We start from the raw sequence: 19,672 nt of genomic DNA, 5'->3' as shown, positions 1-19,672 counted from the left end.
ACCTGTACCTGACGTTACGTTTAGGTACGCAGCACTAGCACACATAACAGACTAAAAGCGCCTCCTAGCGACTTTCCGGAGTCTTGTCGACCTCGTCAGGTCAGAGTCACATTTGGATTGTGGGTAAAATCCAACATGGCGCAGCTCCTGAATCGACTCCGGGCCGCGAGGCGTAAAGACTCGGAGGAGCAGGTAAGCGAGCTTATAAACGTGTTTATAAGACTTGAAATGATTTTCTAAAGGACGACAGACGTTACAGTAACTGTTGATGAGAGTTAAAGCTGTTGTCGTTTGTTTTCCCAGACGCGGGAAGTCAGCGCGCCGCCCGTACCCGGCCCCTCCCCCGAAGACGAATGCTCGGTATGTAAACATTATCATGTGATTTCCTCTCTCCACGTTGTAGTTATCGGGATCTTCTCGTTCCTGCTCTTCTAGAGACAGTTATCGCTCAATTCTACACCGTCCCCATGCACTGACAGCTTTAGGATGAAGTGCAAAGTCAAGTTTACTGGTCAATTAATGGCGGATCTTGTCCTAAATCCGGAAGTCGTCGTCTGTCGGGATGTACCATGTGACATGAGGGGGAAGTTACGATGATATAAACGACAGATCTGTGACGTATCCAGTTTCCTTGACTTCCGTTCTGAAGATCTAACTGCATTTTTACTCATCTTGATCCAAACACTTTAAATTTGGTACAGTCTTTGCATACATTCAAGCATACTTAATACTTGATCTATTGTTTATTTTCCAGGTCATAAAATAGTATGGTAGATCTAATCGTAGCCATTGTCAATACTTGTGCTATGTAACCCACACTTGACGGTTGTTTAGATGTTCTTTCAAAAAGTGTGTATGTGCCACTCACAGTCACAGTTATTCTGTTGCAGGACTTAATGTTATATCTACAATTACACTTGTACTGTTTGTAGTACAATGTCCAAGAATGGCAACTTTACCCTTAATAAGGTTCTTTTCAGCTTTTGCAGAAGTGCAGAGAAAAAAAGTTTTTACACTCTTCTCATTTGACTTCTGCTTTTAAAGGTTTCTTAATGCCATGCAAGTTGTTTCCAGCTGTTATGGGACCGTACACGATACAAGTTCAAGGGGGACATTTCATTCGGGCCTAATGTTATCAAACTTTGGGCTTCACCATTAAACTATTCATTGCAGGGGTTCATCTGCCCTATATGCCGGCTGGCACTTTCGTCACCAGAGGAATTGCAGTCCCACTATGAACAGAACCACACGGAGGAGACAGCAGGGAACACTGAGTACTCTGCACAGGATTCAGTAGGTCACTTCTGTAGGAAGTTTGACTTCAGTAGTGGCTCAAAATGCTCTTAAGGTTGTGTCAAGCGTTTACAGGAGTGCAGTGGCTTTGGAAAATACAGTCAAACCTGTCTATGGTGACCACTGAAAGGTCTTGAAGAAAATGGTCATCGTAGAACCAGAAGGAAACTGTACTCCTTGGGTCAACGAGAAAAATGATCTAAGGAACCACCTAAAAGTTAGCCTGGGTGTCATCCTAGTTATGCCAAAAATAGTTACTCAAGCAACTGGATAAAATTTTGAAACAGTCAGACGTTTCAGACAGCATCCGCTGTCTTTCGTCAGTTACTAAAGATAGGACTGGGAAACCAGATTTATACCAAAACTCTGAATGGATATGTTCATGAGGTTAAGGCAATTTAGGATGTCTTGATGTAGTCTTCAAAAGAAGATTAATTCAAGACAAGGTATAAATCTGGTTTCCCAGTCCTATACTTAGTCACTGACAAAAGACAGCGGATGCTGTCTGAAACGTCTGACTGTTTCAAAATTTTATCCAGTTGCTTGAGGAACTATTTTGGGCGTATCTTACTACCTGGATGTCTAACCTTCATGATGTGTCATCCCGGTTAGTTTACTGGGGTTCCCATACCATGTCCCCTCACCAACACCAGTATGAGAAAAGAATATGGGAGCCCAGATAAACTAACTAGGATGAAATTTAAGCTACCAAAAACTGGCTACATTGGCTAGGTGATCCTTATGTAGAGGTGGTCACTAGGACAGGTTTGACTGTATGAGTGGTGTTGTGTTTCATGTAGCCATTGTAGGCCTTTGTGTTAAACTTTATTTCATCATTGTTCTCGTTTGTTTGTTTTTCAGCTGTCATGGGTGTGCGGCCACCTTGGCTCTCCGTTTTTTATCCAGCGCTTGGTTTTCTAACTTGGTTCAACTTCTTTACTCTCTCTCTCCCATGGCCAGCTGTTTCCCTTCTGCTAAGTGTCGCTGAACCATGCATCTCCTCCAAGAGATTTGCTGTCCTTCTATCCTTTTTCTGCTGATGAAATGCTGCTTGTTGACATTCTTACAATGTGTGCAAGACAGAGGACAGCTTGGCTCTTTTAGAAATCCTGTATGCAAATTCTGCCTCCAGTTACATAATTTGTTGCCATGGCAATCTTCATTTTTTCATCACAAGTCTTTTTCCCAATTGAATCCAAACTGAAGTCTTTCTGGGTAAATGCAGCTTCTACGTTTTAATGTTTCCAAGCATGCATAAATGTCCTCTTCCTACCAGTAGATAGATAGTGCTGTTTGCTTTCAAACTATCATAGGTGCTTTTAGAGGTGTCTCCAGCTTTTGCCAGCAGTGTACCGTTACAGTAAAGAAATACAAGTTGAATCATGAGTGCAGAACTAATGAATTGATCTTTACAGGGGTTCATCTGTCCCATGTGTCTGCTGGCCCTGCCCTCCCCAGAGGAACTACAGTCTCACTATGAACAGTACCACACAGCAGGAGATGACAACAACTCTGCACCCAAACAACAGGTAACAGTACTACACACTCTTGTACTTCTCTTATAATCACAAAACTACAATTATATGGGTATTAGCTTAGCCATAGTTCTGCTATGAACAGTACCACACTACAGGGGACACCAACAACTCTGCACCCAAACAACAGGTATTACAGTATGGGGCAATTTTTACTTCTCTTATAATCAAAGCAAATTATGCCCTTTCCCACCATGGCAATGCCTATAGACATAGGATTATGTATTCACCATTTTGGTGCATGTAATTTCTAACAGAACCAGTAAGTAACTGGAAAAGGAGGTGTCCTTTGCAAAAGAAAAATTGATCAAATGTTGGCAAAGATCTAGGATTGTTGACAGAAGTTTGCAGCCCTTGAGTGTTAACTAGGGAAATTGATATGGATGTAAGATGACTATTCAGAGTCGTCAGGTTGTATTGATTTATTATGAGGAACATGTTTTTTCCTTGTTGTTCCCCTTCTACAGCCCCAGCCCGACCCTGAGTCTAACGTGGTCAAACAGCAGCTGAAGGAGTCTGAAGAGAACAGATCACTCAGTAGGTTCTTAGAAGTAGATTCCATCATCTGTTAAGTTCAAATCTGGGTCTTGCAACGTGATATGGGATTTGAAATTCAACTGCGCTTACGTTTTTGCAGATTAGAAAATACAGCAAACTCTTCCCCCACTACCTTCCGGCTGTGTCATATCATAAATGCTGCCTGTCTGCTTACTGAGTGCTTAGCACTCAGCAATTATAATGGCAAAGAGTATTGAAGATGAACCCACAGTACTAGTCCTACCAGTGGACTACAGTAGGTGTTAGATGATCTGTGTGTGCAGAGCTGTGTGGGCTAAGGGCTAAAGTCTTTAGTAAAGAAACAGAGATGGGCACTCCTAATGCACGGAATGGAATGGGAAGGATTGTAACTTTATCTAAACTTGTCCCCCAGTCCAGTCGGAGGTGGTTCTCCTGAGGAAACAGCTGGCTGATGCCATCGAGAGCTCCATCACGGCCAGGAGGGAGAAGGAGACACTGGAGCAGAAGGCTGCAGCAATGGTGGGGAAACTTTGTATTTTTATCATTGCTAACAATGTTATATGGGACTTTTCTGTCTGTCATTGTTGTAACCATGAACCTTTACACTGCAGTGCTGAAGTAGGCTTATATATCTGCCATGGCATTAGAAAGTAGAGGTTTAAGTATCCATTATATCTATTTATCAATGTAACAATTTGTGGCAGGCCAGCTTTTCTGTTTCAATATAGTCACCATAAAAATCTTTTGGCATAATATAAGAGCTTCACAGGCGCATGGTTTGATGGCAGCTGGCTATATTTGTAATATTATTACACTGAATGACATGTCGCACCTAACCGTTGCACATTCAGCTGAAAAAAACATTGTTTTTGGCTATCTTTTATGTATGTTGTCACTGTTAGAGTGCAGTGTTGTGTTGACACGTTGACTGTAATGTTTCTAGGCTCGAGAGAAAGTCCAGCTCCAGTCTAAGGTAGATGAGGAGACGGGAATGAGGATGGGACTACAAGAACAGATGGCCACTCTACAGGTTAGCAAACACACAAACAAACAAGCAAACATAAAAATGAGCATTAAATGTTTTCACGGTTGCTCTGTTGCTCTATAACGTTTTCATATGCTTGTATGTAAAAGTCTGGTTTTAGATGTTGTCAGGTGGTTTTAGAAACCAGGTACATTTTGTATATCCATTTCAGACACATATTGAATTGATGAATAGGAAAGATCTGACAATGTTGTTTTTATCCAGAGCCAAGTGAAGGAAAAAACTACCTGGGCTCAGAGTTTGGAGTCACAACTTCAACAAAGGTAGTTATTCAGTGGATCTATACTTATCTAGTACTTCTCCTATATTTTCTATTGTGGTGTATGATCCAGATGTAATCATTCATTTGCTCACTCACTCACTCACTCACCATCCATCCGTCCGTCCGTCCGTACATACGTACGTATGTCCGTCCGTCCGTCCGTCCGTACATAGGTGTAGTAACACAATTTGCTTGTGCAATTTTCCTCATCTGAACCGTCTTCACAATCTTCATCACCATCACATTGCCAATCTGGACAGACACATACTCCATTACTTTCACACTTTCATTCATTCCTTTCCTTTCCTTTCCTTTCTTTATTCCTCCATGTCAGGAGAGCCACATTAATAAAATACATGAATATACAGTCATTATAAGGTGTTACAATATAAAATAATAACTTTCTGCATATATACACAAGATTCAATAGAATATTTGATAGCATTAATCGGTACAAACGATATCGGTCAGTTCGGTACTGGTTATTGCAGTGAATCACTCGTCATTGAAAATTTTCGGTTGTGCGCATTAGCACTGAATCCTTATATTCTTACAGGGATCATCAGAGTCCTGTATACATTGTACTGAGACTTTAAAGTGTCCATGAGTCATCAATGTCCCTTTCATCTTGTATGTTGGAACACCCCTGCTGCTACACAGTTTACTTTAGAAGTAGAGTCGGAACGGAGCAAACTGTCCTTACTCTCGGCTTGTTGGTCTTTCCTTATCTCCTAAAGTCCACATGCTTAAGTGCTAAAGTTGCTAGGGGATACAGCAGTCCAGCTACAGTTATCATGTAGTCCTCCCAAATGACAGGGTCAATCTCATCTTCTACAATATCTGCTCCCAGCATTATTTCCGTAAACCTTTCGTCTGGCTGTTGGTGAACGGACGCCATCACCCTGATGCCCAGCTGGTCTGTTGCTGCATCTGCTAAACTGTCTCTGAGGTTGTTAAAGGTTTATTTCTTCCCTCCCCATCCCCAGACCAGGTGCAGATGATGTGCTGGTCCTGAGGAGGGAGCTGGTGAACGCCCAGCAGCTGATGGACAAGTTAACCTAGTTACCTGTACAGGTAACATGTGAACATTCATTCATCCATTCCCTCCTTCCCTCCATCCCCAGACCCGGTGCAGATGATGTGCTGGTCCTGAGGAGGGAGCTGGTGAACGCCCAGCAGCTGATGGACAAGTTAACCCTGGAACAGGAGGAGGAGAAGAACAAGCTGCAGGAGAAGTGTGAGGAACTACAGTCTAAGAACACACAGTAAGTCTCACAGGCATAGAATTCAGCCAGTAGGTACCCATCTGACAAATGAGGCTGTCATAACATAACTCCTCAAACGCAGGGCCCAAATTTTACGTCCCTTACAAAATACAAATGTAGCTCAAAGATTCGAATCGGGGTCTCCCAGTTACAAACAAATTGGAACCAGGAGCTTAACAGTTAATTGTGAGGCTGCTACCAGTTGTTGAGCCACAGGGACGTCCCCATTAAACCGGTGCAATGACCAAAAGAGTAGAAAGTTTGCTTTGTATTTGGAAGGTTGGTTGTTCAAACCACAGCCAGGTCCTACCAAAGATTAGGTACATACTGATAGATATATAGACTGAATATAGAAAATAGTTCATACTGCTTTCTGCTTAATACTCAGCAGACTGAGATAGGGTATGGGAGTTGAACACACACCACAGTAGCTAGCCCCCTACTGTAGTGGCCTGTATGGCCCAAGGCTTTAGAAACAGAGATGGGCACTGCATGCACACACCGAAAAGTGTTGGAAGGATTTTAACTTTAACTCACAGGCATTACTTATGGTCTCTGTTAAATGTGTAACTTGGTATTTCTTGAAAGTTCCTTTTTTTTATTGAGATTCATTTTACTTAACATAGGTTTTTTCTACTTTGATAATGTAAATCATGTATTTTAATTTGTCTTTTTTTAAAACATTGTCTTGATTTCTTTGTATTTTTACTTTTCTTTCATTTCATAGGTTAGAAAAGTCAGTGACTGATATGAGGACAGAGCTAGACAAGGCGCCAAAGTCTGAAGACTTAGAGAGGTTTGTTTCATAACTATATGTAGCTCTACAAGCTTTCTAACTTCTTACCGAACAGCTTCAGCACACAAGGTTCTCACTGTCAACTGGGAAGTGTTTGAATGTTACATTTTCCATGTTCCATTTTCCAGGTATTGACAATGATGGAAAAATTAGTGTCCAATCAAAAAAAATAAGTAAAAGCTTTAGATTTTTATATTCAATTTGATGTTGTTTGTATCATACAATACTAAAACTTATGCTGTAATCGGTTCCACTATCATTCATTCTCTTGGAGTTTTCATCTTTTTTTTCACCAAGCAGAATGTTGTTTGTAGATTACAGCAAACATCTGGGGAGGTTGGTCAATTGTCAGAACAGCTTCAGCAGTTGCAGGGGGAGAAAGCCTCATTAACAGAGCAGCTGAAAAAGGTCAGATTATGCTAATAATAGTCCTGTCTGTATTGTCTGTTTTTTGTTCATAAGTACCTTTGACGGGTTTACTGGAGCAACTTTTGATATTCCACTGAAGATTTTCTGAGATAGTGTAATTCAGTTTATCTTCACGGTAGCAAAATTTAACTGCGTAAGGAAAATGAACACTTTCACTGAACTTTAACTTCACGGTGACGGCAAGTGATTTACAGACGGTATGTGTGAAGGAATCATAGATGATTACAATAGGTTTACAATAGGTTCAGAGGTGACCATGAAAACAGTGAACATAAAGTTACAATGAAAGAAACAAGAATTGAATTACAGTAACTTTTTTAAGACTACTGGAATTTTTTTTTATTATTTTCCTTCTTAGACTGAGAACTCCTTGAAGGAAAAGGAGACGACTTGCACCAAACTGGACCAACAGATAAAGGAGTGGCAACAGAAGCATCAGGAGCTCAGCAGCGCCTCCAGCCAGGGCACACGGGAACTGCAGCTCAAGCTCAAACAGGTACTGTACTGTTTGGTCTACAAGTTGTATTGCTTGTGCATGTGTGTGGTTGGCTGATGGTTGGACTGTATAAATGTTTAAAAAGGGAGTGTTGACATAGAACGGAAATCTTTTGTACCAGGATAGTTGACAAAAAGATAAGGAGGGTGCACCGGTGACAGAATGAAGAAAAACTACTTCACCTTGAAAAGAATTATACAATCCTTTTGGTTTATTCTGAATGGGTACACTTGGGTATATTTGTAGCATTTTTTACTTAGGGCAAAAATATTTCAATTTACAATTTAAGAGAAGGCGGAGGGGCAGGAAAGTCTCTTTATGACAGAAATACTAAGTTTTATTTTTATGTTGTCAGTGGGAGGACCAGTGCCACCAGAAGGAGAGTGAAGTGGAGAACCTGCAGAAGCAGGTGGACGACCTTCATGTGCGCTACCAACAGGAGGTGAGATTACCAACAACTACAATCCAGTTCTAGCTATCTGACAAACTACAATCCAGTTCTATAGTTGTTGGGAAAGCTACAATGCAATTTAGCTCTCTGATCATGACAAGCTACAATACAGTTTAGCTCTCTGACAAGCTCTCTGATAAGCTACATTGGTGGAACAAGATCGTTGGAAAGTTTAAAAGTACAGAAAGAAGTGGACTGATGTCATATATCCCTGACAGGTTTCAGCTGGTGGTTAGCCTAATAGGACCTGTTGATACCAGGATTCACAAAACTGGATTCACCCAGGAATTGGATTGATCCCAATTCGTGATTCCTGGTATGAATGGTGTCTGAGAAGCTTCGTTTCTTTGGTTGTAACAGGGTAAGTTGTTCTTAATGTGGATGAAGAAATAGGAATTATGTGATTTCTCTCCCCCAGGTGTCTGCAGGCGATGAGCTGAAGGTCCAGGTGAGGAAGAGACAGGCGCAGCTGGAGGAGCAGACAAGACACCTGCAGACCAAGTAAGGAGTCTAAGACTTAATTGTTAGGACAGATATTGATGGTGCTTTTTAAGAATTTGTGTAGCACGCACATGGTACGTACACTAGGCACTACATGTACAAAAGCTTGTTATGAAAGAACAACACTTCAATATGACAGACTAAGTAGCTTCATTGTCTCCCAGGGAGGCCCACAGCCAGCAGCAGGAGACCAGCCTGCAGGAGCTGAAGGACCAGATCGGCAGGCTGGAGGTGGAGAGGACAGACCTCATGGAGAAGGTGGGGGGAATCTTCTTAACCTTGATCCTGCACCCTCCTGAAAGCAGAGCCCCTATCGCTCGATTCGTTAACTCGCTCGCGTAGGGGCCCTGCTCTTCAACCCCGGTAGACACGCTTCTGGCTACGTTACTAACAGTTGCTCATGAGTAATCAATGAGCTATCCTTATTTGGCACAATTTGGCGGTTAATTTGTTCTGATGTGAGACGTAAGCTGATTGGTTGATAGCGCTTGAGTAGTGCTTGGGCAAACCCTCTGATTGGCTAAAAGCTGTTTTGGTGTTGACGTCGCCAGAAGCGTGTCTACTTTCAGGAGGGTGTCATCCTGCTGATACAGCCATTTGGCACCACATTTGCATTGGTTTAATACATGGTTAGGCAGCAGGGAGAAGGTTAAGAAGTGTGAAAGAGTCAGACATTGTGAAGCTACAAACATCTGTTATTGCTTTTTCCTTTAAGTGTATGTCTTGTACATAATCTATAACTCAATAGAGCATGAACATGTAAAACTAAATATATATACAGTGGTCCATTTGAATAGTTCTCACAGTATTTACTCTTCTTCACATTGTGCATAGTTTGTTGAACGGTATCATTTTGTTAATTGCAATAACAGTTCTTACAAAATTGCATCATTACAGATCCAGGCTGGGGAGGGGGAGGCTACTGCAATCACACAACTACAGCAGCAGAATGTGAGTTCCTATACATTAAGCATAAAGTATTTTCCCCTCTCCTTTTAATAGCATTTGTCCAACATGTACATGTCTGACTTAGCAAGTAGTTTTGATACCCTTCCCCCTAGAGTTTATCTATTTATTGTTTGCTTGAGGCTTACAGGCCCATACACGCATATACACATATAAAAGCAACAACAATAATACCTACAGTACATGTATCTGCAATACAATAACTACTTAAGAGCCGTACTATGAAGTGGCCTCTCGCGGCCTGCGTACAAGTGTCAATATTGACGCCAAAACTGGCTGGAAGAGGTTTCAGATTGCAGCAAAATCCTAACATGTGCATAATTATTAACTCCAAGTTTTAACTTGACTGGTGCATTTCTGCATGTTCCAGGCCGCCCTGCAGAAGCAGCTACAGTCGAGCCAGGAGGCATCAGCTGTGCAGGTGAAGGACCTGGAGACCCAGATGGACACCCTGCACTCCCAACTGGCACAGGTAGGGGGCGACGGTATTTCTTTGAAACATCATTAGAATCAACCTTGCACTTACATACTTTACTTTGGTCGAGCTCCCGCTCGAACCAGACTTGAAAGCTTCCTCCAGTCTTCCATCAGGGACTGTATTTCCTTCGGACATAGTCTGAATGGACATAGTCAAACATAGTCTGAATGGTGTCTACTACATCCATGGTAGCTGCTGTGTTACGCCGAAAGGCAGTGTTGCCGGCTATACAGATACAGATGGTGCAATGTCATATCTGTGCAACATCAGAACATTATGCAGCATTTTGTGCCATTCTCCTCTGGAATGAATGAAAGTTGGAAAAAGTGAACCAGGAAGAGAATACCTTTGGTAGCATACCATCTATCCTTAAATCAAAATACAAAGCTTTTTACCGTACATCACAGTGGCAGTTTAGCCACTGTGATGTACGGTATATGTACTGATAGTGTTCAGCACCAAGGAAAGGTCTGTTGTATACATGTAGATAGTGTTCAGCACCAAGGAAAGGTCTGTTCTGCCTGTATGGATAGTGTTCAGTACCAAGGAGGGGTCTATTCTGCAAGTGTGGATAGTGTTCAGCACCAAGGACAGGTTTGTTTTGCAAGTGTAGATGGTGTTCAGCACCAAGGACAGGTCTGTTGTATATGTGTAGATAATGTTCAGCACCAAGGACAGGTCTTTTGTATATGTGTGGATAGTGTTCAGCACCAAGGACAGGTATGTTCTGCAAGTGCTGACAAGGACAACTGTGTTAAGGACAGGTTTATACAGAATATCTTGATATTTTCAACACCACTGATTTTTCCCCACACCCCCAGACCAAGAGTGAGGTAGAGGCAGCTAAGGACAGGTGTGCAAAGCTGGACACAACTCTTCAAGACACCAACAACAAACTTACCGCCTCCAAGGAGAAAACTGCTGAACTCGAGGCAGAACTCAAGAACAAGGTCAGTAATATGCTGATATTGTATGACAGGGTTTGAAATTCTTTTTCAGAGGGTTGACACACTGTCAACTGTGCAAGATTATTTTAATTGCTTCCAGTTACTTAAGTGTGCTGACTAAAGCACAATTTTTGAAAAAAAAAGAAGAAAATTATCAGGTTGGTAACTTATGTGTACTGGATTCTTAGCTATAAAACTAAAGTGATAGCTAAAATGCAAGATAGCAGTCACTCAAGCAACTGGATATATTATGGAAACGGTCAGAAGTTCTAAAATCTATCCAGTTGTTTGACTTACTGTTGTCCTGCATATCTTATTACCTGATGTCTAACCTTCATCCACATATGACAGCTGAAAGGTTGTCCAACTGTCGTAAGAAAAAATCACAAAAAAAATGGTTGGCTGAATATTCAGTATAATTTAGCACATTTTGCAAGTAATGTTGGTAAATGGTCTTTTGTGTCATGTGTATAACTTCCTACATTGGTTCTCGTTGTCTCCTGGTGCAGGGAGACCTACTGGTGGCGTCTGAGGCAGCGAAGGCCGCCCAGCGTACGGACCTGGAGGGTCACCTGACCACGGCACGGTCCGCACTGCAGGAGAAAACACAGGAGTTAACGCAGGTCAAAGGTCAGGCTGAGGAGGTGAGTAAGTCTGGCTCACATGATGGTAGGAGCTGACCAAGGTAGTTATGATAATAAATTACTGTAAATGTCTTTTGGTTTGCAGTGATTTAATTTTGACTGACTATTGACCATTGATATGACTATTGATATATATTTTGGTATCTCAATTACCCATGTATGGCATTCTGTGCATTTATCCCCTGGGGAATGAACATGCAATAAAGATTATCAATATAACAGAAGGAGGCTATTGGCTGTAAGTTCTGTATCTAAACAACAAATAAAAGGAATTAATTTCACTACAAAATTACAGTAAAATTACGGTGAAGGACATGAACAGTGTGTAACATGTTTAAGTCAAGGTTGTTCAATACTTTGAGTTCAGCTTATTTGTGAGACTCATTTCCTTGGCTCCTCAGATGTTTTAAAATGAAATTTAGCAAGAGATCATGATGAAAACCAGATAGCTGGGAGGAAAAGTTTAATTTGACACTGTGCATACTTTCCCCTCAGACTCTGTTTTCATGTTGATCTTCCTGTTCAATGTTATATTTTTGAATCTGAAAACTAATTTATAACTCTGTGTACCTGTAGACTGTGTCCCAGCTGAGCACCGCACGTGAACAGGTCAGTGGCCTGGAGGTCAGTCTGAGTGAGATGAAGGACAGACTGGGGGCCGAACAGCAGAGGGCGAAACAGCTGGACACAGACCTGGCACAGAAGGTAACAACACAGCCCACTCTTTAACTCTTTTCCTGTGGGAAGCCTATACATAGGCTTCATATATATACACAGCCTGTATGTGGGTCCTGTATATGTACGGGTTGGGGGTATATTTCACATCACACCGCGGCAAAACGCATCGAATGCGGAAGTAACAATGCCACAGCAGCGCAGAAGAAGTCAAGGGAAAATGACCTGATTAAGAAATCAAATTAATGAAATAAATTGTGTATTAAACATCAGCAGGACAAGGGTTAAAATGAAATACTGTAGATGCAGATATGTTTGCTATGGTTTTATTTTTGTGTTTTTCGCAGTGAACTCTTTACTGCAAACTTAAAACCACGGTGAAAAGCCGTTCCATTGTGTGACTGTAGCGCTACTATTGTTTCAAATGCGAATTCAAAGCCGTCGCGAACAATTCATTGTCTCCTTACCGCAAAATTAAATCCCTGCGAACATTTCTGCATTTGCGGTAAGTGAAATGTAACCCAAGGGACCTTGAATAGTATCTCAGGGATATTCGTGCAATACAGCCATGCCACAGCTTGAGTTTCTTGGCCAAGCACACCCAGTCAGCCCTACTCTTCTTCATAAGTGTGTTGGGTTCTTTGACGTGCAGAGGTGTGAGGCTAACTCCTGAAGCTTCCTCATATACTGGGCCGCTGGCTTTACGTCCCCATTTGAAACAGCAAATGCTCTACTTGCCAAAATTGAAAATTTCCTATCTTACTATTAGATTATGCATCTTAGTTATGGTGTCCCATAGTTAAAAAAAAATTAAAGTTAAAGTGGTCCCATGCATCGAAGATGCGTAGTGGGGCGCCCATCTCCCATTCGAAGCCCTTGGGCCACACAAGTGCAAGTCACTACAGCAGGGGGCGGGTCCGCTGGTAGTGATGTGTGTGTTTAACTTCCATACTCTTTCCCAAATGCTGAGTGCTAAGCAGAGAAAGAAGTATGTACCATTTTTAGAGTCTTTTGTATGACCCGGCCGGGGATTGAACTCACGACCTACCGTATGCAAGGCGAACACTCTACCAATTAGGCCATTGCACCGGTCGTAATAGGTCTCATAGTCCCATAGGGAAAGAAATATGATTGTTTTCTGTAATTCCAGACAAAGTTGTTGTCGGAGGCGGAACAGCTGAAGGGCAAGACTCAGGTGGAGCTGGACAGCAGCAGGCAGCTGCTGGAGGACAGGAACAGCCAGCTGGCCAGCCTGCAGCAACAACTGGAGCAGGTAGGGGGCGCTCCACTCACAGTTCACAAACACTGTGAACAAACTAACAAAGTAGGATATTGGAGATTTCATTTTACACAACCAGTTACTTCTTACCTGCTGACCTTTCACAAAGTGCCTCCTACATCGGCTACTTATTGCCGCGAAAAGCAGTACTCCAGTCAGAAGCTCTGAGGAAGGTGTCTGACAGACACCGAAATGTCAGCAGGTAAGAAGAAGTGACTGGTTGTGCAAAAAGAAATCTCCAATATATTATATTCTACCAACCTGATAAAATTATTTTCGGTTGACAAATGAGTTATTGTGAATTTCTTTATGACATAATCCTTGCCTTATCATGCACTTCAACATTCTGTATCGAAGTCAAACTGCGATTGCCAACAAAACAATTGGACTCATCCAAATTTTTAACTGATCAGCTCCAGTCTTTGTCAAGGAATGAGCAATCCACTTATTCTGTGACATCCTTGTGATCCTTTCTTCATCAGTGATTGAAAAAAAAATGAAAAAAAGTGAATGTTAGTTTGGAATATTTGCTTTTTGGAGAAGATGACATGTGTGTTATTTTTCAGGTGAAGTCTGAAAGTACTGCAGAGAAGACCAGGTTACAGGAGCAGCTGTCTCTGGCACAGACAGTCAGGGAAGAGCTGCAGAAGGACATTCAGGAAAAGGTAGTGTTTACTCTGTCATCTCTTAAACATTTCTTCCTGCTTCTTTACCATTACCTAGTCCCATGCCTATATATGGTGGGATCCAGTGCTAGCCTCTTCCATTCCCTCCTGTCTCTGGCACAGTGTGCCAGTGATATCCCTATCCAGTCTCAGATATCATCACCCCACCTCCCTCGTGGTCTCCCAGGGCTCCTCTTGATACTTTAAAGCACTGTTTATAGTGAAACATGCTCAGGACCACATTTCAGCACCAAGGACATGACTAGTCCACATAAGGTCCTTCCTGCACCGGTTGTATATGGTGGCGCCTTTCTCTGTTTCAGTTGTCCTTGGCCGCACAACTTTGTGCAATCACTATAGCAGATGGCTAGTCCACTGGTAGTGATGTGTGTGTTTAACTACCATACTCTTTCCCAAATGCTGAGTGCTAAGCAGAGAAAGCAGTATGTACCAATTTTGTAAGTCTTTCATATGACTTAGCTGGGGATGAAACTCACAGCCTACCGTATGTAAGGCAAACACTCTACCCACTAGGCTATTGCGCTGGTTCAGAACTAGTCTACATGGCCCACCATTATACATTTTGGACACTTTTACTACACATGAATTTATTCCATATACATTCAAAAGTCTTTCTTGTATTTTACTACAATATCATTGCTAAATCTCCATGAGCTAAATGACTCTTGATCCCTTTCCTTTCTGTGTAAGTTTGCTTGGCTGCTCACCACTCAACGTTTTGAAAGGTTGTTAGATGAAATCAACAGTACTCCGAGTTTTCTTTGATTGTGAGTTTGTATCGCATCCCCAATTATGTTTCCCATACAGGTATACTATAGGGGATTTGTCAATTTTGCGAAAGCTCTAAAACAGGTTTAGGGGTGCAGTTTTGCTGCACTGCACTACTAACAGTTTAAAAGCCAATGAGGCCTAAATATTCCTGTCTATTTTTTCATTACTCAAAGTGAAACATGTTTCATGTTTCCACACCAAGGACATAGCCACACCTTGTGTTCAGACTTCCCATACCCAACATACTTGATTGCGAGCATTGAAACTTCAACATAAACAGATTGATATGTAAGAAGTTCTATTTCTCTCCTACCTACGTGTAGATTGATAGTGTTGACATGTTTTTCAGGTGTCTGCAGCTGACAGGGTGGCAGGAAAGCTGAAGGAACAGCTTGAAGAAAAGATGCTCCTGGAGAAAGACTTGCTTCAGCAGATCCAGGTGTGCTTTTCTTATTTACAGAAGTCTTTCCGTAGGCTTGTCACAACAACCACTGGGAATTTCCTTACTTGACAAGATGTAAAAAGGTCCTAGCTTTGGTTATGGACATCCCTTAGATAGGATTACATTCCTATATCTTTAGATGCAACAACTCCCACAATGCAAAAATAGGTAAATATATACATGTAAAAGACTGACATGATTAGCCCACTCGATTTTACCACTATATCAAAGACTTATGTGAGCCCTCTTTCTTTTAGTAATAAGGATGTCAAGTTTTATTCTATACTTCTAATTTTTACTATGTTTGATAGTTCTTTCCATACATTGTGCCATGTACGATTGTAGAGCAATTAAGTTCTTCTTATTCTCCTAACTTTCCTTTTCTTTCCCCCTAGGATGACATGTAATGTTTAGGTCATATAAGCGCCCTGATTGATTTGCATAAATTTTAACCAAATGGGAACTGGGCCTATGTTTATCATCATCATTATCATCAGTCAATGGCTGATGCAAGGCGGGGATGCTCCAGGTCAATGTTTATACGTGAAGGAATTTTACAAAATGTTTTTATTTTCCTCTTTAGAATGAGAAACAGCAGGTGGAGCGTCAGCAGGTGCAGATCCAGAACTACGAGGCACAGGTGGTCCAGCTGCAGACGCAGCTACAGGTGTGTAAGAAAAAACTCAAGAAGCTGAGAGAGTAAAAGAAGGGTTGTGCAATAAGCTTACAGCTCCAGGTGTGTAAAAAAAAATCAAGAAGCTGAGAGAGTAGAAAAGGGTTGTACAATAAGCTCATAACTTAAGGTACTATTGTTACAGCTCCAGGTGTGTAAGAAAAAAATCAGGAAGCTGAGGGAGTAGAGAAGGGTTGTACAATAAGCTTACAGCTCCAGGTATGTAAGAAAAAAATCAAGAAGCTGAGAGAGTAGAGAAGGGTTGTACAATAAACTTACAGCTCCAGGTGTGTAAGAAAAAGATCAAGAAGCTGAGAGAGTAGAAAAGGGTTGTACAATAAACTTACAGCTCCAGGTGTGTAAGAAAAAGATCAAGAAGCTGAGAGAGTAGAGAAGGGTTGTACAATAAACTTAAAGCTCCAGGTGTGTAAGAAAAAAATCAAAAAGCTGAGAGAGTAGAAAAGGGTTATAGCTTATACTGATTACCAGTTCATAATCTTGCTGCAGGCGTGGCTACAGGTGTATAAGAAATAACTCAAGAAAACAAAGAATTAGAAAAAAATATTGAACCATTGATGTCACGGCTCATTATAAAGAAAAAACTCAAGAAGCAGAAAGAGTAGCTAAAGTTGCTGCACTAGAGATCTCCCAAACCCATCTCTGTAGTGCAGCTTCAGACGCAGCTACAGGTGTGTAAGAAAAAAATCAAGGAAAACAAAGAATTAGGTTAAGGAATTTGAACAACAAAGGAACTTTAAGACTTTGGATGTGATAGAAAAAACTACAATAAGCTTATAACTTAAGATACTATTGTTAAAGCTACAGGTGTGTAAGAAAAAACTCAAGAAGCTGAGAGAGTAGGACAATGTTGTACACAGATCTTCTTCAAAGTTTATAATCTTGTTTGAGCTAGAAGTAGCATAGTTCTAACTAATGATTGCAGGATGTTGTTACAAGGTCTGGTAGATTTATATTTTTAATCATCAGGTATTCTATTGACAGCATTAGAGAGGCAAGGCTGAATTGAAAATCATTGATGACAACATGTAAAGACAATTCAAACTCTACAAAAATTACTGGATGAAATTCAGAGATTATCGAAACGTCCGGATGTAAACCTCTGAATTTTATCCAGTTGCAGAGTTTGAATTGTGTTTGTATATTGTTTGCCTGGATGTTTAACTCTAACCTTCATAAACACATTTATAACAACATATTAGCAGAACTCATTTATTATTACTTGTTTTGGTGGGAGTAAATGAAGAAAAGCAAAGTATGCAGTGGTTTTACAATGTATAATGAGGTTATAAGGTTTGATGGGACATATATTTAATCACTAGGTACCTTCGTGACTACTTTATCGAAAATAAACTAAATTGTATCAATTTTTTACATCACGAGTCTCCAAATCTATTTTAGATTTCTTTAGGATAGAATATCACTAGTACAATGTGACACAAGATATTCACAATGTAAACAAAACATTTCTGGTATTTAAAGTTCAATCCATCCATTAGAAGTTTTAGTCCAACAAGTCTTGCCATCCCTGGTTCTAGCTACAAAGCAGTGAGTTGCTCAGTTATTAACCATGTTGCTGCAGTTGGGTATGTGGAATTCCGTCTGGTCCAGGTGCCTTTATTTTAGATGCTGGTAGATTTGCCAGGGTGAGTTGCTTACAGGAATCTTGGGAGTGTGTATCTGTTGTAGTGTAGAGAATGGCAAGGCTTGATAGGTAAGGTAGTCAGGTAGTGGGTGTGGTTGAGTACATTTTGTAGGTAGTGAGAGGGCTTCTGCCTTCTCAACCAGAAGGTTGTTGGTTCAAATCCCGCATGCTGCCGGAAAAGGGTTGCAGTCCTTGGAACAGGATGTTACTGGTATGCCGTGGTCCTTGGTGGCTGTTAGTGGCTTGGGTAGTGGCCTCTTCATCTGTAGGGTCCCCACTAAGCAGTTAGGGTCAGACACAGTATAACAAAAGGTGGGGTTGCACTGAAAGTGATATATGATAATATTGGATTGTCTCATTATACTTTTTTTTCTTTCAGAAAGCTACTGAGGACACCCAAAGTGTGGCTGCAGAACTGGCCACAAGCAAAGAAGCCATGAAGGTTAGTCCTCAATGTACAAAAGTAGATACAAAATTTGTGTTTTTGAAGTTGATATCTGAAGATGTCAGATGTTTTTTAATCCACTCCTGGCTATGGGCTCATTTGGATACATCAAAGCCCTGAGATTTGCATGGTAACAGAAAGAGTATGGTCCTGGGGCTTGAAGTCCAAGTTATCCCTTTGCCCATACAGTGAATCTGTATATATACTGTACAAAGTGTCTGCTCCTCTTGTTAAAGCAACCAAGTAACAGAAGATTACAGAAAGCTAAAGATAATTCCATTTTCTTGTCTCTCTCTCAAGGAGGTGCATGGTCAGCTGCACCAGGCCGAGGCTAACCTACAGGCCCTGAGGGACAGGGAAGCCACCCTGGTGTCTACAGTAGAACACCTCACAGAGGTAAGGACTGTACCGTTCTTACATTTGTACATGTTACACTTGTAGTCTAGTCCTAAACACTACAGGCTAACCTACAGGCTCTGAGGGACAGGGAGGCCACCCTGGTGTCTACAGTAGAACACCTCACAGAGGTAAGGACTGTACAGTTCTTACATGTTACACTTGTAGTCTAGTCCTAAACACTACAGGACAGGGAGGCCACCCTGGTGTCTACAGTAGAACATCTCACAGAGGTAAGGCTGTACGAGGGGTGATCAAAAAGTCCTCGGCCTCTCTCAAAAAACGTTGTTGAACAAAAATTTTTCTTGCACTATTTTTCAACATAGTCTCCTCTGACTTCAATACACTTGGTCCAGCGATGTTCCAGCATTGCTACCCCCTGCTGGAAGTAGGTTGCATCTTGGGCCTCTAGATAGGCCTCAACAGCATGGATGACGTCATCATCAGTCTCGAAACGGTGACCACGTAAGTGGGACTTCAGTTTTGGAAACAGGTAGAAGTCCGACGGAGCCAGGTCAGGTGAATAGGGAGGGTGGGGTAAGAGTTCAAAGCCACATTGGGTTGTTGCTGCCACTGACACCTGTGCTGTGTGAACAGGTGCATTGTCCTGGAGCAACAGCACGCCAGCTCGGAGCTTTCCTCTCCTTTTCTCTTTGATTGCTGCTTTTAGCTGTCGCAGGTCTGAAGCATAGTACTCTCCATTGATGGTTTGACCCTTTTGCAAGTAGTTAATCATGATGACTCCCTTGCTGTGCCAGAACACAGAGGCCATCACCTTGCCGACCGATGCCACGCGCTTGAACTTCTTGGGTGGCTGCAACCCCTTCTTTGTCCATTCTTTACTCTGTTCTTTTGACTCTGGATCAAAGTGGTGAACCCACGTCTCATCTTGGGTCACAAAGTTGGCCGGATTAGACTGGAAACGGGCCAAAAGTGTCCTGGAAACTTCCAACCTGTTCAGCTTCTGATGACGAGTCAACATTCGGGGTACCCACCTTGCAGACAGCTTGCTCAT

General features: G+C 41.7%; 2 protein-coding genes across 2 annotated transcripts in view; one reads left to right on the top strand and one right to left on the bottom strand.

The window, feature by feature from the left end:
• Positions 1-19,672, bottom strand: part of LOC136434465 (uncharacterized) — a 125,638-nt gene that overhangs the window by 27,700 nt on the left and 78,266 nt on the right. The window lies entirely within an intron of this gene.
• Positions 61-18,911, top strand: LOC136434389 (early endosome antigen 1-like). The gene is made up of 28 exons (XM_066427180.1): positions 61-192; positions 304-360; positions 1,174-1,293; positions 2,709-2,822; positions 3,296-3,365; positions 3,760-3,866; positions 4,291-4,377; positions 4,597-4,655; positions 5,779-5,919; positions 6,647-6,715; positions 7,030-7,123; positions 7,503-7,640; positions 7,996-8,082; positions 8,510-8,592; positions 8,757-8,850; positions 9,490-9,543; positions 9,929-10,030; positions 10,858-10,986; positions 11,493-11,627; positions 12,204-12,332; positions 13,453-13,575; positions 14,148-14,246; positions 15,388-15,477; positions 16,064-16,147; positions 18,196-18,258; positions 18,562-18,657; positions 18,723-18,788; positions 18,846-18,911. Exons 1-28 carry the CDS (start codon positions 136-138, stop codon positions 18,909-18,911), a joined length of 2,613 nt encoding a protein of 870 aa, XP_066283277.1. The 5' UTR covers positions 61-135.

This window comes from Branchiostoma lanceolatum, chromosome 5 (genome assembly GCF_035083965.1).
Source record: "Branchiostoma lanceolatum isolate klBraLanc5 chromosome 5, klBraLanc5.hap2, whole genome shotgun sequence".
NCBI lineage: Eukaryota > Metazoa > Chordata > Leptocardii > Amphioxiformes > Branchiostomatidae > Branchiostoma > Branchiostoma lanceolatum.
This window is presented reverse-complemented; position numbering and strand designations above follow the sequence as displayed.

What these genes read in the sequence shown, in the direction of transcription:
- LOC136434389 (XM_066427180.1), top strand. Translation starts at nt 136, where the DNA reads ATGGCGCAGCTCCTGAATCGACTCCGGGCCGCGAGGCGTAAAGACTCG. An exon ending in ACACAGACCTGGCACAGAAG is followed by an intron (nt 12,333 to 13,452) that starts GTAACAACACAG and finishes CTGTAATTCCAG; the next exon opens with ACAAAGTTGTTGTCGGAGGC. An exon ending in CAGTAGAACACCTCACAGAG is followed by an intron (nt 18,658 to 18,722) that starts GTAAGGACTGTA and finishes TAAACACTACAG; the next exon opens with GCTAACCTACAGGCTCTGAG.